This window comes from Erpetoichthys calabaricus, chromosome 14 (assembly GCF_900747795.2).
Source record: "Erpetoichthys calabaricus chromosome 14, fErpCal1.3, whole genome shotgun sequence".
Lineage (NCBI taxonomy): Eukaryota > Metazoa > Chordata > Cladistia > Polypteriformes > Polypteridae > Erpetoichthys > Erpetoichthys calabaricus.
The window spans coordinates 108,336,990-108,351,197 of NC_041407.2; the positions used below are offsets into that span (position 1 = coordinate 108,336,990).

Genomic DNA, 14,208 nt, shown 5'->3' on the forward strand with positions numbered 1-14,208 from the left:
CACCGTGCTTTGTTTCCCTTATGAACATGCTTGTATGCTTAACTCGCTCCGTTCTCAATTGTTTAATAAATTTTTTGCTCTTCGCTGTTTGCGGCTGTTCCTCCATTTCCCCCTACTTCGTTGTTTTATCTCGCGAATATGTTATTGCAATCCTTAACGGGAGCGTTTCAATAAACTGATTGAAAATAGTTTTGCATTTACGTTTTTAGTAAAAGGCGAGCTTTTAAGCCTGAGAAATCACTGCGTAAATGCACACGTTTAATTGGACATGTGTTAATATGTATGCTTACACAGTATTAAAAGACAGTCAAAAATTAACGTCATTTACCTTCGTTCCCGCGTGTGACTCGTGCTGTAAATCTCTTCCTTGTTTTTAGTTCACGTGATTACGTAGGAGGCGTGATGACGCGATACGTGACTCCGCCTCCTCCATTACAGTGTATGGACAAAAAATATGTTCCAGTTATGACCATTACGCTTTGAATTTCGAAATGAAACCTGCCTAACTTTTGTAAGTAAGCTGTAAGGAATGAGCCTGCCAAATTTCAGCCTTCCACCTACACGGGAAGTTGGAGAATTAGTGATGAGTCAGTCAGTGAGTGAGTGAGTGAGTCAGTCAGTCAGTCAGTGAGGACTTTGCCTTTTATCCATATTACTAACCGAGAATGCTAAACCGGATGATGGACGCAGGCACATCCGGCAATGGGCCGTAGCTGCAAAAAGACGTACTGCGCAGGCGCAAAAAGAGTCCGCGAGGGTCGGCTGAGGAGCCGAGAAAGGCGGATAGAAGAGGGCGAGAGAGGCGGATGAGGGGCCGCGAGAGGCGGACAAGACCACAGAAAAAAGGAGTGAGCACAGGAAAAATTGAGAAATGAGGCGCAAAGAGCACCGAAAAAAGGAAACGGCACATAAAAAAGTATTCAAACGCAAGCAAAGCACGAAACTAGACCCAAAAAAAAAAAAAAAAAAAAAAAAAGAGGCTCGCGCACAACAGCAAGGCACCCCCCCCCCTACAGGCACCGGACGGGACACACACCAAGAGGGGGATTCAACAAGCCCATGGAACACAAAAAAAAGAACACAAAACCACCCCACAGACCCTACAAGTAAGGGACGGGGGACACACAAACAGGGGGATTCAACAAGACACAGGAACACAAAAAGAAAGAAGACGCTCGCGCGACAACAATCCTCAACCCCCCCCCCCCCCCCCCCCCCCACACACACACACACACACATCCATAAGAAGTGACACCCAAAGCCACATATTCTAAAGTGAACGTCAACACCTTCACACTAGACAGCATAGGTGTCAGCATTGGTGGATCTCCTTACAATAAAGCACTATTAACCGTTCAACTGCAGAAAAAGAAACATATTAACAGTGACTGCGATCCTTATTATTACTTATCCATATTTCGCATGCTGAGAAAGAAACAAGTCATGAATACACGGTCACGGGTACAAAACGAAAAGGAAAGGATAACAGGAACAAACACACGAAAACGAAAGAAACAACAAAATAGACGGCTATGCAGCATAGGTGGATCTCATTACAATAAGGCACTATTAACCGTTCAACCGCAGAAAAGGCTCCATATTAACAGTGAGTGCAATTCTCCTTATTACTTATCCATATTTCTAAAAGAAAAAATGTCTCGACTCCAAAAACGCAAAGCTCAACTAAAGCTTCTAACTAACGATGTACCTAAAAGTAAAAACTTTATGAACTGCATTAGATCCTACAATGGTTCATTTGCTTTTGCATACAGTGATCCCTCGCTATATCGCGCTTCGCCTTTCGCGGCTTCACTCCATCGTGGATTTTATATGTAAGCATATTTAAATATATATCGCGGATTTTTCGCTGCTTCGCGGGTTTCTGCGGACAATGGGTCTTTTAATTTCTGGTACATGCTTCCTCAGTTGGTTTGCCCAGTTGATTTCATACAAGGGACGCTATTGGCAGATGGCTGAGAAGCTATCCAGCTTACTTTCTCTCTCTCTCTCTCTCTCTCTCTCGCGCTGACGTAGGGGGGTGTGAGCAGGGGGGCTGTGTGCAGCTGTTTCCTGAAGGACATGCTGCACGGAGCTTCGCATACTTAAAAGCTCAAAGGGCACGTATTGATTTTTTTTATCTGTCTCTCGCTATCTCTCTCTCTATCTCTCTCTCTCTGTCTTCCTGCTCCTGACAGAGGGGGTGTGAGCTGCCGCCTTCAACAGCTTTGTACCGGCGGTGCTTCGCATACTTAAAAGCCAAAAAGCCGTATTGATTTTTTTTTGGACTGCTTGCTTTGCACTCCTTTGAAAAGGAAGATATGTTTGCATTCTTTTAATTGTGAGACAGAACTGTCATCTCTGTCTTGTCATGGAGCACAGTTTAAACTTTTGAAAAAGAGACAAATGTTTGTTTGCAGTGTTTGAATAACGTTCCTGTCTCTCTACAACCTCCTGTGTTTCTGCGCAAATCTGTGACCCAAGCATGACATTCTAAAAATAACCATATAAACATATGGTTTCTACTTCGCGGATTTTCCTATTTCGCGGGTGGCTCTGGAACGCAACCCCCGCGATGGAGGAGGGATTACTGTATACCGGAGTAAATATCAGGCCACCAAAAGGCAATGGCCCATACTGCTTTCGCATATGTGCACAAATACTGCATCGCATTGGAACAGTGCACCCTGAAACAAATCAACAACGCAAATATGCACAAATCTACATCCTAGATCCACATGACGCAAACTATCAATCAAAGTGCTGCATCGCAACAGGCACGGATTCAAAACGAAACACCTCCCGTCTCAGACATACGTTAATGGCAGCGAAGGCTACAACGGGCTTCTCACACAGCACAGGCAAATCGATTACAGCTCCAAAACAACACGTCCCAAATACTACACATGCAACAACGCGCCTCTCAAACGGCACAAGGAAAACATACACCAGGAAAATTCATTCGGATTAATGAATGTCATTTGCAATCATTGTCATTCAGTTCACTTCCCTGAAGAAACAACTGGCAATACAAGTAATACATTTAGACGTTGTTGTCAAAAGGGTCAAATTAGACTGCCTTCTTTACATTCATATACTGAATATCTACAGAAGCTTATAACTGACGATGTACCTGAAAGTGAAATCTTTATCAACTGCATTAGATCCTACAAATCGGTATCCACTATGAACATTAACGGTGGCACTGCACGTGACATCCGTCTTGAAAAAATGTTGTTTATTGATGAATGTTCAATGGCATGAAGTCACTTACTCAACACCATTCATAAACTTCTACAAACGTTTATGAATAATAATATTCGATTTGAAGGAAAGGTACTTTTATGAGGAGGAGATTTTAGACAGTGATTAGCTATTCTTCCAGATGCCATGCACTCAGCTATTGTTCAGTGCACCTTAAAATACGCAGACAATTGGCATTGCTTTCAAAAGATACAGTTAGTAAAAAAGATACGATGTCCAGAACCAGATCATAACAATTCCTTATTACAACTGAGAGATGGTACACTCACCAATACAGATGGACTTTAGCCACATATTATTACAATTCCTCAAGCCTTTATCTGCGACGACTTAGTTACAGAGACATTTGGAACAGCAATCTCATTAGACCAAATGCCCCTTTTAACACAACGCACTATGTTATGTCCAAAAAATATTAATATGGAAAACATTAATACCCAAGTCATTCCATTACTTCCTGGAGAGACACAACTCTTTCTAAGCTCTGACAAACTTGACTCTGATCACAACGATAACCATCTTAAATGACCTTACAAGTTCTGAGCTGGAATTACCTTTTACACATAAACGGCGTGTACAAAGAAATTTTCAAATAAACCTTTACACTGTGCCACACACTTTGTTGTTTGCTTTCTATTTGCATCATCTACACCGTCACACTATTCTATATCTCATTCATACATCACGCTCTTTGTCATTCCCAACACCAGGGGTTGGCGAGCGAAGCGAGCAGGGGGCGGAGCCCCCTAGTTATTATAGATTATGGAATGTTTGCATTTCTGTCAGATTTTGAACTGGTTGAGTTTCCTTTGCCATTTCCTTTTTCATTCATTTTAAATTTGAATTTTTTGCTCTCTCAATTCTATCCAAATGCCGACAGCAGTAAAGGGCAGAAGTGACTTTGGTGCCATATTGACTCCTCTGCCGTTTTGTAAGGAAAGTTTGAGACTGAGCTGACAAAGTGAGAACGGCGGTGAAGCGTCCAGTGTTGGTTGTGTTTCTACGTGGTGTTGTGTTATTAAAGGTGTATAATGTATTTACTGCTTTGAATTGAGTTTGCAAAGGTAGTTCTTTTTGCGCCTTGATTTGCATTATTTGTGCGCCATCATGGCACCGGTCATGTGACCGCATCGGTGCACTTTTGACGTCACGCAGCGCTGTGTATGATTATGGCAATGGTTGTCGCATTCAGGTTTTCCCTCGGTGGCGTCTCCTTTAGTGCCAGTGAGCTTCTTTCCAAGTAGGCCCTCGTTTCAGGTTTTGTAGTTTTGATCGCCTTTCTCTTTGACTTGCCTTTTCATTTCATTTTTCTTCCTTGGTGCCTTTTGGATTCTCGTTTTTTCCCCTTTTTTTGGCCACGATTCCTGGCATTCAGTTTATCGTCTGGTTCTTCTTTTGCTCATTTTAATCCACCGTGCCCTGCATGTCATAGCAGGTTGAACCCGTGTCTGCACTTCTCATTGCTCTTCATCAGCATGTTCATACAAACGAGGGAAAGATGCACAAGTGGGCTCACTAAAAAGAAAATGACAAAGACAATGTATGTAAAGCCATAGAAAAGAACGTTCATTTTTACACTTGCTTAGAAATAGCTAAAATTGAGAATTCTACATGCATTCTGGAAAGGGTTGGAGTACAAAAGCAAAACTGCAGCCATTGGGATCTGCAGGATCTGAACTGGAGGGGCCTGCTGTCGTGAAGCCTGAGGATCCTCTTTACGGGTCGCTTTAGTTAAACGGCCGTTGTGTTCATGCGATTTTTTATTCACCAAGTGATACATTCCTGAAAGTCCTCCATTCTTTTTCTGTCCCCCTGTATTGCTGTTTTAAAGTCTAAAACAGAACTTGAGGTCCTTGCAGTTGACCACGTGTACCGCAGCGACTCATCATCGCTCAGTGACGGTCACCTGATGGCTTACTCTGCCTTTCCAAGGCAGGCGTGTTCATTTATCAGGTTTGTTTCCTTAGTTATTTCAAGCAAGTTATTTTGTTCCTTTATGTCACTTGTTCCCTTTCAACATTTTAAAGGGAGAGATGTTTGTCTGTTAGATTTTTATGAGAACAAACACTCTACAGTTTATTTCAAAAAGGCTGTAAAGGCTGTGTGTGTGGGGACTGTGAATTCTTAGAAGTCCTGCAGGCCTTAGCATCCTAGTAATTGGCCTCATGCCGTGTAGTCGGGCCACACACACACACACGTATTCAAAGACACACTGCCAAGACGGACTGCTTGATAATGGCCATCCAGGTGCCCTGTTGTTTTTGGCAGCTGTTGTTGTCACTTCACCTTTTTGTTCTCCCATCTTGATCTCATCTGGGGTTCTAGGGCTTTTAATGCTGTCACTTCCAATGACACAAGTGCTCTGGACACTTGACACGCCACCAACCACAATGTCAATACATGCAGTCGTACATGCTTGTGACTTATTGATCTTGGGAGGGGGGGGGTGGCACTTAAGGTGTTCATGATGGGACCCTCCTTGACAGTCGTCGTTGGATCATGTGCTTCACAAAAACAGCCTTAGTAACGTGGAAAAAGTTACCAAGTTACTTTGGCTGAATTGTCTGTTTCTTGTGACAGTACAAGTGATCAATAGATGAAGAGGTGGTCATGGAAGGGTGGTGTGCTTCATTTGTACTTTGGTCCCAGCACTGTGTGAGCTCCCTCAGGCCACCTAGTGGTGATCACCAGATATGACATGTAAATATGGACAGTCTGGGTTCACAGCCATTTTGATTATTGGTAATCTGCAGATAAGAACGAGCACAGAGTCGAGCAGGGAGTGTCAGGGAGTTCAGTGCTGGGACTTATGCTGTGGATCTGCTTACAAGGCTGTGACAAGGCCACCAGAACAAGAGCTAAAACCCATCAAGATGCAAATGATGATGTCGTACATGGGGTTATTCAAAAGAGTCCACAGGAGGCCGTCTGAGTGGAGGGAGAGGGGCCTGCATTGACTTAGGGCCACAACACTCGCTGGCTCACTCTGTTTTACTCTCTCTCTCTCTCGCTCACTGTCTTTCTTTCAATATCTCCCCGTCTCTTCTTTTTCTTTCTGTTTCTCTCTCTCTCTTTCATTTGTTCTCTCTGTCTCTTGTGCTTTGTTCTCTCTCGCTTCGTTCTCTCTCTCTCGCTGGTTTTCTTTTGCTCTTGTTCTCGCTTTCATTCTCTTGTTCTTGCTTTCGTTCTCTTGTTCTCGCTTTCGTTCTCTTGTTCTCGCTTTCGCTCTCTCTTGTTCTCGCTTTCGCTCTCTCTCGTTCTCTTATTCTCACTTTTGTTCTCTCTTGTTCTCGTTCTTTCACTCGCTCTCGTTCTCTCTCTCGCTCTCATTCTCTTTTGCTCTTTTGCTCGCTCTTGTTCTTTTGCTCTCTTTCGCTCGTTCTCATTCTCTTTTGCTCTCTTTCGCTCGCTCTCTGTCTCGTTCTCTTTCATTCTTTCTTTCATTCTTTCTTTCTCACCCATATGAATCACCAGTTTTTGCTTAATGGTGGTCTATATAAGTTCAGCCAAGCTGGCCCCAGTGTCTCTGCTCCTCCAGGGTGTGTCACTGGTGTTGTGCTCAGCTATTCCCGGTGACGCCCCAGCACACAGTCTGTAGAGCTCTTTCCCCACCACGCCGTCTACTGACGTCGCTCAATGCTGTAGATGGCGTGCATACCTGACTTCAGTATCCTCAGCTTCACATCAGGAAAGCCCTCACTGCACTCAGGTGAAGCTCTGAAGAGATTCTGCTTCAGCTGGGAGGGTGGCATATGGGTCCTTTGCAGCAGCTGGTTAGCCTGCCTCAGTGGGTGAAGCCTCAACACCTCCGGCATCTTCTCAGTGCTTTTCCAGATCTATTAGGTGGTGGACTGAGATTATTTTAGAGTTCATTAGTGAAGACACAGTCTTCCAGGCTGTGTGACTTTGACGTCCAGGACTGGGTATTCTAGAGAGAGACCATTTTCCACTGTTTTCTGTTCTAGACGTCGGCCTCTGTTTTTAACGTTCTTAACTTGCTTTTTAATGATTGTGTATTTATTTGTGGTGTTAATGGAAATAAGAATAATCAAGATGAATGTCAGATCGGTAATTTCCTCATCGGACAGGCCAAGCTGGCCATTTATAAATCCAGAAAAGAGAAAGGAAAGTGAAGTCCTATAAACGACATGACACTCTAAGAATATTTCACAGATTTGTAAAAGCCAACGGTGTACTGTATTTGGAATAGAAACTCAACAGAATGACTGCAAATGGGAATTCTTTGGAGGCACAATGGTGTGTTCACAAGGCGGTTTGTAAGCTTGAAGATAATGAGTTGATTTTTCTTATTTGACGTATGAATTAGGTTTTGTTTCCTTTCTGGGGTGAGTTGGGGTTTCCTTTGTTTGCTTTACCTTCGATGTTGTAAATGATTTGAGTATCCATTAATAAAGTTCAATTCAAAATTCTAAAACTTCAGAATATCTCTCTTTCATGCTCTTTGTTTCCTCTTTGTTTCCCTTTCACTTTCTCACCCCTCTTTTTTGCTTTCTCCCCATGTTTTTGTTTTGCTCTCTGTCCCTCTTTCTTTCTCACTATTTTACTCTTTTCTCTCTCCCTCTTTCATGCTCTTTCCTTTTCTCTTTCCATCTTTTTGTCCCCACCCCTCTGTCTCATTTTCTTTCCCTTTCTCTTACTCTTTCACTTTCAATTGCACTCTCTCTCTCTCTCTCTCTCTCTGTCCCCCATTCTTTTGTGCTCTCTGTCTCACTCCTCTCCCTCCTTTTCCCACTCTTTCTGTTTTGCTGTCATGCTCCCTCTATCCCTTTTTCTTTTTCTCTCCCACTCTTTTCCTCTCTTACACTTACTTTCTTTGTCTCTCACTGTTCTGCTCTTTCTCTCTTTTTCACTGTCTCTAGGTCCCTGTCTTTCTGTTTATCCCCCCCACTCTCTCTCTCTTTTGCTCAAACACACCCCTCTTCTCTCTTTTTCTTCCTCATTCTCACTCCCCCTGTCATGTTCTGTTCTCATTGTGTTGTTCCGGGGCCTCAGGGCCTGTGAGTTTATCAATGCCAGGGTGTGAGAACATTATATTTTTATTACGTTTAAGATAAAACTGGTTTGGTACAATAAACCAATTTGTCTTTAACTGGCAGCTTACCCCCCACTCTTGGTAAGGGGGACTGACGGACAGATAGAGGACTTTGCCTGTATTTGCAGACTGATGCAGCCTAATAATGAAAACCAAAGTAAGAGTCCTTAATAAAAAGGGGAAGAATGTAGTGTGGCGGTAATAAGTAGAAGTCACTGATGTGGTGCTGGGACGGCTGATATTTCATAAGCAGGTAAAGCAAGTGCGCAGATCACAGTGACGTGTTGAACTTTATGGCTGCCAACAAGCACATGAAACCCAATATTTTTTTCTTTTCACCTTAATTTCAATTAATTTTCAGCCAACAACCTGTTTTTTTTTTGTTTCAAAAGAGTAACAAAGAATAAAGTATATAATAAAGAATAACACTAGGTCTCACACAGACACATATGTGGCAGCCATACTTAATTAACACTGAGGTGTGTTGTGGTTTGGTGGGTACTTTGTCACCATGTTTGGTCACTTTCTGCTTTCATCCACACAAGTCTCAAGTGTATATGTATGTATATATATAAGTATGTATGTATATATGTATATGTATATACAGTGCATCCAGAAAGTATTCACAGCGCATCACTTTTTCCATATTTTGTTATGTTACAGCCTTATTCCAAAATGGATTAAATTAATTTTTTTCCTCAAATTCTACACACAACACCCCATAATGACAACGTGAAAAAGGTTTACTTGAGGTTTTTGCAAATTTATTAAAAATAAAAAAAACTGAGAAATCCCATGTCCATAAGTATTCACAGCCTTTGCCATGAAGCTATAAATTGAGCTCAGGTGCCTCCTGTTTCCCCTGATCATCCTTGAGATGTTTCTGCAGCTTCATTGGAGTCCACCTGTGGTAAATTCAGTTGACTGGACATGATTTGGAAAGGCACACACCTGTCTATATAAGGTCCCACAGTTGACAGTTCAGGTCCTCTGTGGAGAGAGGAGAACCTTCCAGAAGGACAACCATCTCTGCAGCAATCCACCAATCAGGCCTGTATGGTAGAGTGGCCAGACGGAAGCCACTCCTTAGTAAAAGGCACATGGCATCCCGCCTGGAGTTTGACAAAAGGCACCTGAAGGACTCTCAGACCATGAGAGAGAAAATTCTCTGGTGTGATGAGACAAAGATTGAACTCTTTGGTGTGAATGCCACTTGTCACGTTTGGAGGAAACCAGGCACTGCTCATCACCAGGCCAATACCATCCCTACAGTGAAGCATGGTGGTGGCAGCATCATGCTGTGGGGATGTTTTTCAGCGGCAGGGACTGGGAGACTAGTCAGGATAAAGGGAAAGATGACTGCAGCAATGTACAGAGACATCCTGGATGAAAACCTGCTCCATAGCGCTCTTGACCTCAGACTGGGGCAACGGTTCATCTTTCAGCAGGACAACGACCCTAAGCACACAGCCAAGATATCAAAGGAGTGGCTTCAGGACAACTCTGTGAATGTCCTTGAGTGGCCCAGACTTGAATCTGATTGAACATCTCTGGAGAGATCTTAAAATGGCTGTGCACCGACGCTTCCCATCCAACCTGATGGAGCTTGAGAGGTGCTGCAAACAGGAATGGGCGACACTGGCTAAGGATAGGTGTGCCAAGCTTGTGGCATCATATTCAGAAAGACTTGAGGCTGGAATTGCTGCCAAAGGTGCATCGACAAAGTATTGAGCAAAGGCTGTGAATACTTATGTACATGGGATTTCTATTTTTTTATTTTTAATAAATTTGCAAAAACCTCAAGTAAACTTTTTTCACGTTGTCATTATGGGGTGTTGTGTGTAGAACTCGGAGGAAAAAAATTAATCCATTTTGGAATAAGGCTGTAACATAACAAAATGTGGAAAAAGTGATGCGCTGTGAATACTTTCGAGATGCACTGTATATATAGTAGTTATACGTCGGGAATCTGTATTATTGCATCTGCCATTGTGTTTTATCTCTTGTGTATATTTCTCTTCTGGTTCATCCTGCTTCCACATCAAAACCGGTCCCGCCCACATGCAGCTGACACGGCATTTCTTGATTCCTATTCGTCACCTTCCATGTCATGCACTATACTGGCCTGCTGAGTGTAATCCATCCAACAAGTCCTTGAGGTGCTGCCTCAACGGTAAAGTAGCTTTATCACCATTGCGGGATCCACCTGTGTCTTTACAACAGCTTCTTACACAGCAAACATCAGAAGCTATAAATGATCATGAACACATTCGAGAATGCAGCTCTTCTGTAGTGTTTGCTTCCATGGGTGCACAGATAACTCAACCTCCTGGCCACGGACCATACTGTTTTAAAATACACAGGCAAATTGATCACCTAATCTCTCCACTATATGCTAACACTTCTACCTCTCCAGGATATGGACAGTTGTATGTTTTTGACACAGCGCAAGCTACTGAAGTCCGCTTACAAAATAAAGCAAACTCTGCATGCAGTGAAAATGTACTTCTCCAGCTAGATTCCATGCTCAGAACCATCAACCCCTTCGCTAAATCATACAAACACAAGCATGAAATCGCTCAGTCCAATCCAACAGCATCTGTACGAATGGTTTTCAAGGAAAACCCTAAGCAGGATTTACGACGATACAATGCCCCGACATGTCACACCGATGTTGCAGCGATTTTCGTCGGAGAAGATGGCGAACCACATGCCGAAAGGGACATTTGCATCAATCCCATAGACAACTCTTGTAAACAGATTTCCACACTCAATATGAATTGCGATCCTATGGTTTACCCACTTTTATTCCCTTATGGAGACCTTGGCTTGCACAAAGATTTACATCATGTTCCTGATTAAAGAACCGACAAGTGAATAAGGCTTACTCAATGCCAATTTTACACGTACAGATTAGCAATGAGGAATACATTTAGTATTTTACACTCCAGTGGCAAATTATTCCAACAGTACATCATAGATGCGTATGTTAAAACAGAGGGCGCGCGTCTCAACTATCTCGGATTACATCAACAAGATCTGCTCGTCGAACTATCAAACGCACTGCAAGCAAACGCTGAAAATAATAACGTACATGTAGGCAAATTAATCATATTACCGTCCACATTTCCAGGAAGTCCAAGATACATGCAACAAAACTATCAGGATGCCATGGCCATAGTACGTAAATTCAAAAAACCTGATTTATTTATCACTTTCACATGTAAATTCTACATGCACAGTCGGATACCCAAAGACCGGAGCACAGACCTGATATTGTAGTACGAGTCTTTTGGATTAAGCTGCAGGAATTACTTAGAGACATTCTACAACAACATCTTTTTGGGGTTGTTATTGATTATATTTACGTAATCGAATTTCAGAAGCGTCAGTTGTACGTGGCTTTTTCTAGGGTTAGATCTTTCGACTCATTATCTGTCGTCTCTACCAAAACACCTATTCACAACTGCGTCTTTCAAGAAGTATTTATTTCTTCTTGATTTCTGAAATCCTTTCTCACCGTCTTCCGTTCCTATTCTTACACCACTGTATGGTATGGTGGGCGTCGGCTAGTTTAATGTATTTCTACACTTATTTTACATATCTGCAAGTATTTAAACCGTCAATTGGGGGGGGGGGGGGGGGGGAATATTATTTGTCAGAGGTACGGTTGGGTACAGGTAGGTTCTCCTCAGCAATTTATCCAGGCCACAGGTCCTGGTAGTGTGGCTGCCGACTGGGTAAGGGGTCGACCGTTACAGAGTGACCTCCAGCCTTGTCCTCGTCTCACCTGACTTAACAAGAGGATCACTGAAGTGACATCAGCAGGTCCTTTGGTGGCAGGGCTGACATGCAGTGTTTTTTTGGGATGAAGTTCATTTTCATGGCACAGAGCGACTTTGTAATTCATCTGATCCTTGTCAGAACATTCTGGAGTCGATGCAAATTGCCATCATAAAAACTGAGGCAGCAAACTTTGTGAAAATTCATATTTGTGTCATTCTTAAAACTTTTGGCCACGACTGTATATACAAGAAAAACAAAAAGAGCGCCGCAAACCTAAACTCTCTATATAAATACCTCCACCAAAATATTACATCAACCAGGTACATACAAGTAAAGCACATCTCATTGGTTGGTATACTAAAGAATGAGCAATACCACCACACCACCGAGTGTAAAAGACAACCCCTAAAGATGGGGGACAAATCTTCAGCCAATCCTGCGACACGCTGCTAACTTGCACCAATGGCGGCTGACACAGGTGCGTTCTGCACAGGTGCTCCCCTCAGTCCTTGCAAGGCATGTATTAAATTGGGCTAGCGGCCTCACGTACACACACTTGAGTGCATCCCGATGCACTCCCCTCAGAAGAGCAGATGCGCACTACACAAGTAAGTTACTTTTTTTGGGGGATCCCCTCCTCACACTAATGCATGCACTAACTAAACACTCCGCACCTTTCTCATTTGCCTACAGTGGGGCTAAAGAGACACTCGCCTTTATGACGGGGTCGACCTGTCACCAATGTTTCGCTGTGTGAACCCGCCAAATTTAAAAATCCTTGTAAAACGCACACCCGTACTTGAGCAACTAAAACAGCTATATGTACTTTTCCCTATTCTAATCATTTAGCTGAATCCGGATGGACTTTAGCACATCAGGCCTTTTCCTTTAAGGCCACAGTGGCTGCAGGTTTTCATTCTAACCATCTTCTTAATTAATGACCAGTTTTGTCTGCTACTTAACTTCTTTTGCCTTTATTTTAATTAAGTTGACTCAGGCCCCTTTGTTGTCTCTTTTTCCTTAATTAGCAGCCAAGCAATAGTGAGACACAAAACAAGTTGCCACTTGACCAGCTCACCTGTACCCATCACACAATATCTGAAAATAAAGAAAGGTGACGGTCTCAGTAAGGCTGATCTCTCAGGTCACCAAAACATTTTAATGATGTTCTTCGATAAAATAGAAAAATCAAATGTTTTGGAAATGTCTGCTGTGGCAGAATGAGAGCAGCAACAGGCCATAGAATGAAATAACGAGTTCAATTAACAGTAAGAATCAGCTTCTCAAAGAGTGAAATTGGTTGGAGTTTGAAATCCCAGTTTAGCTGGTTGTCTGTTGGCTTATTTTACGTCTCTTCTCTGTTTGACTATCATTTAATGAAGAAAAGAATAAATTCAGAGGACTTTACAACTGAACACCAGCAAAACCAAGGAACTGGTGGTGGATTTTAGGAGGCCCAGGCCCCTCATGGACCCCGTGACCATCAGAGGTGACTGCGTGCAGAGGGTACAGACCTATAAATACCTGGGAGTGCAGCTGGATGATAAACTGGACTGGACTGCCAATACTGATGCTCTGTGCAAGAAAGGACAGAGCCGACTATACTTCCTTAGAAGGCTGGCGTCCTTCAACATCTGCAATAAGATGCTGCAGATGTTCTATCAGACGGCTGTGGTGAGCACCCTCTTCTATGTGGTGGTGTGCTGGGGAGGCAGCATAAAGAAGAGGGACGCCTCACACCTGGACAAACTGGTGAGGAAGGCAGGCTCTATTGTAGGCACGGAGCTGGACAGTATGACATCTGTGGCAGAGCGATGGGTGCTGAGCAGACTCCTGTCAATCATGGAGAGTCCACTGCATCCACTGAACAGGATCATCTCCAGACAGAGGAGCAGCTTCAGTGACAGACTGCTGTCACCGTCCTGCTCCACTGACAGACTGAGGAGATCGTTCCTCCATCACACTATGTGACTCTTCAATTCCACCCAGAGGGGTAAACGTTAACATTATACAAAGTTATTGTCTATTATACCTGCATTTTTATCATTGTTTAATATTGTTTTTTTATCAGTATGCTGCTGCTGGAGTATATAGTGCCTTTCATATCT

The 14,208-nt window shown here is 43.0% G+C and overlaps 2 protein-coding genes across 3 annotated transcripts in view; both read left to right on the plus strand.

Annotated features, from left to right (window-relative positions):
* Positions 1 to 6,193, plus strand: part of LOC114664397 (interferon alpha-10-like) — a 29,904-nt gene extending 23,711 nt beyond the window's left edge. Inside the window, exon 6 of the mRNA XM_028818480.2 lies at positions 6,015 to 6,193. Within this exon, the coding sequence (XP_028674313.2) occupies positions 6,015 to 6,193 (179 nt within the window). The remainder of the gene's footprint in view (positions 1 to 6,014) is intronic.
* plekhm1 (pleckstrin homology domain containing, family M (with RUN domain) member 1) overlaps positions 1 to 14,208 on the plus strand; it is a 350,418-nt gene that overhangs the window by 15,881 nt on the left and 320,329 nt on the right. The gene's annotated exons all lie outside the window — the stretch shown is intronic.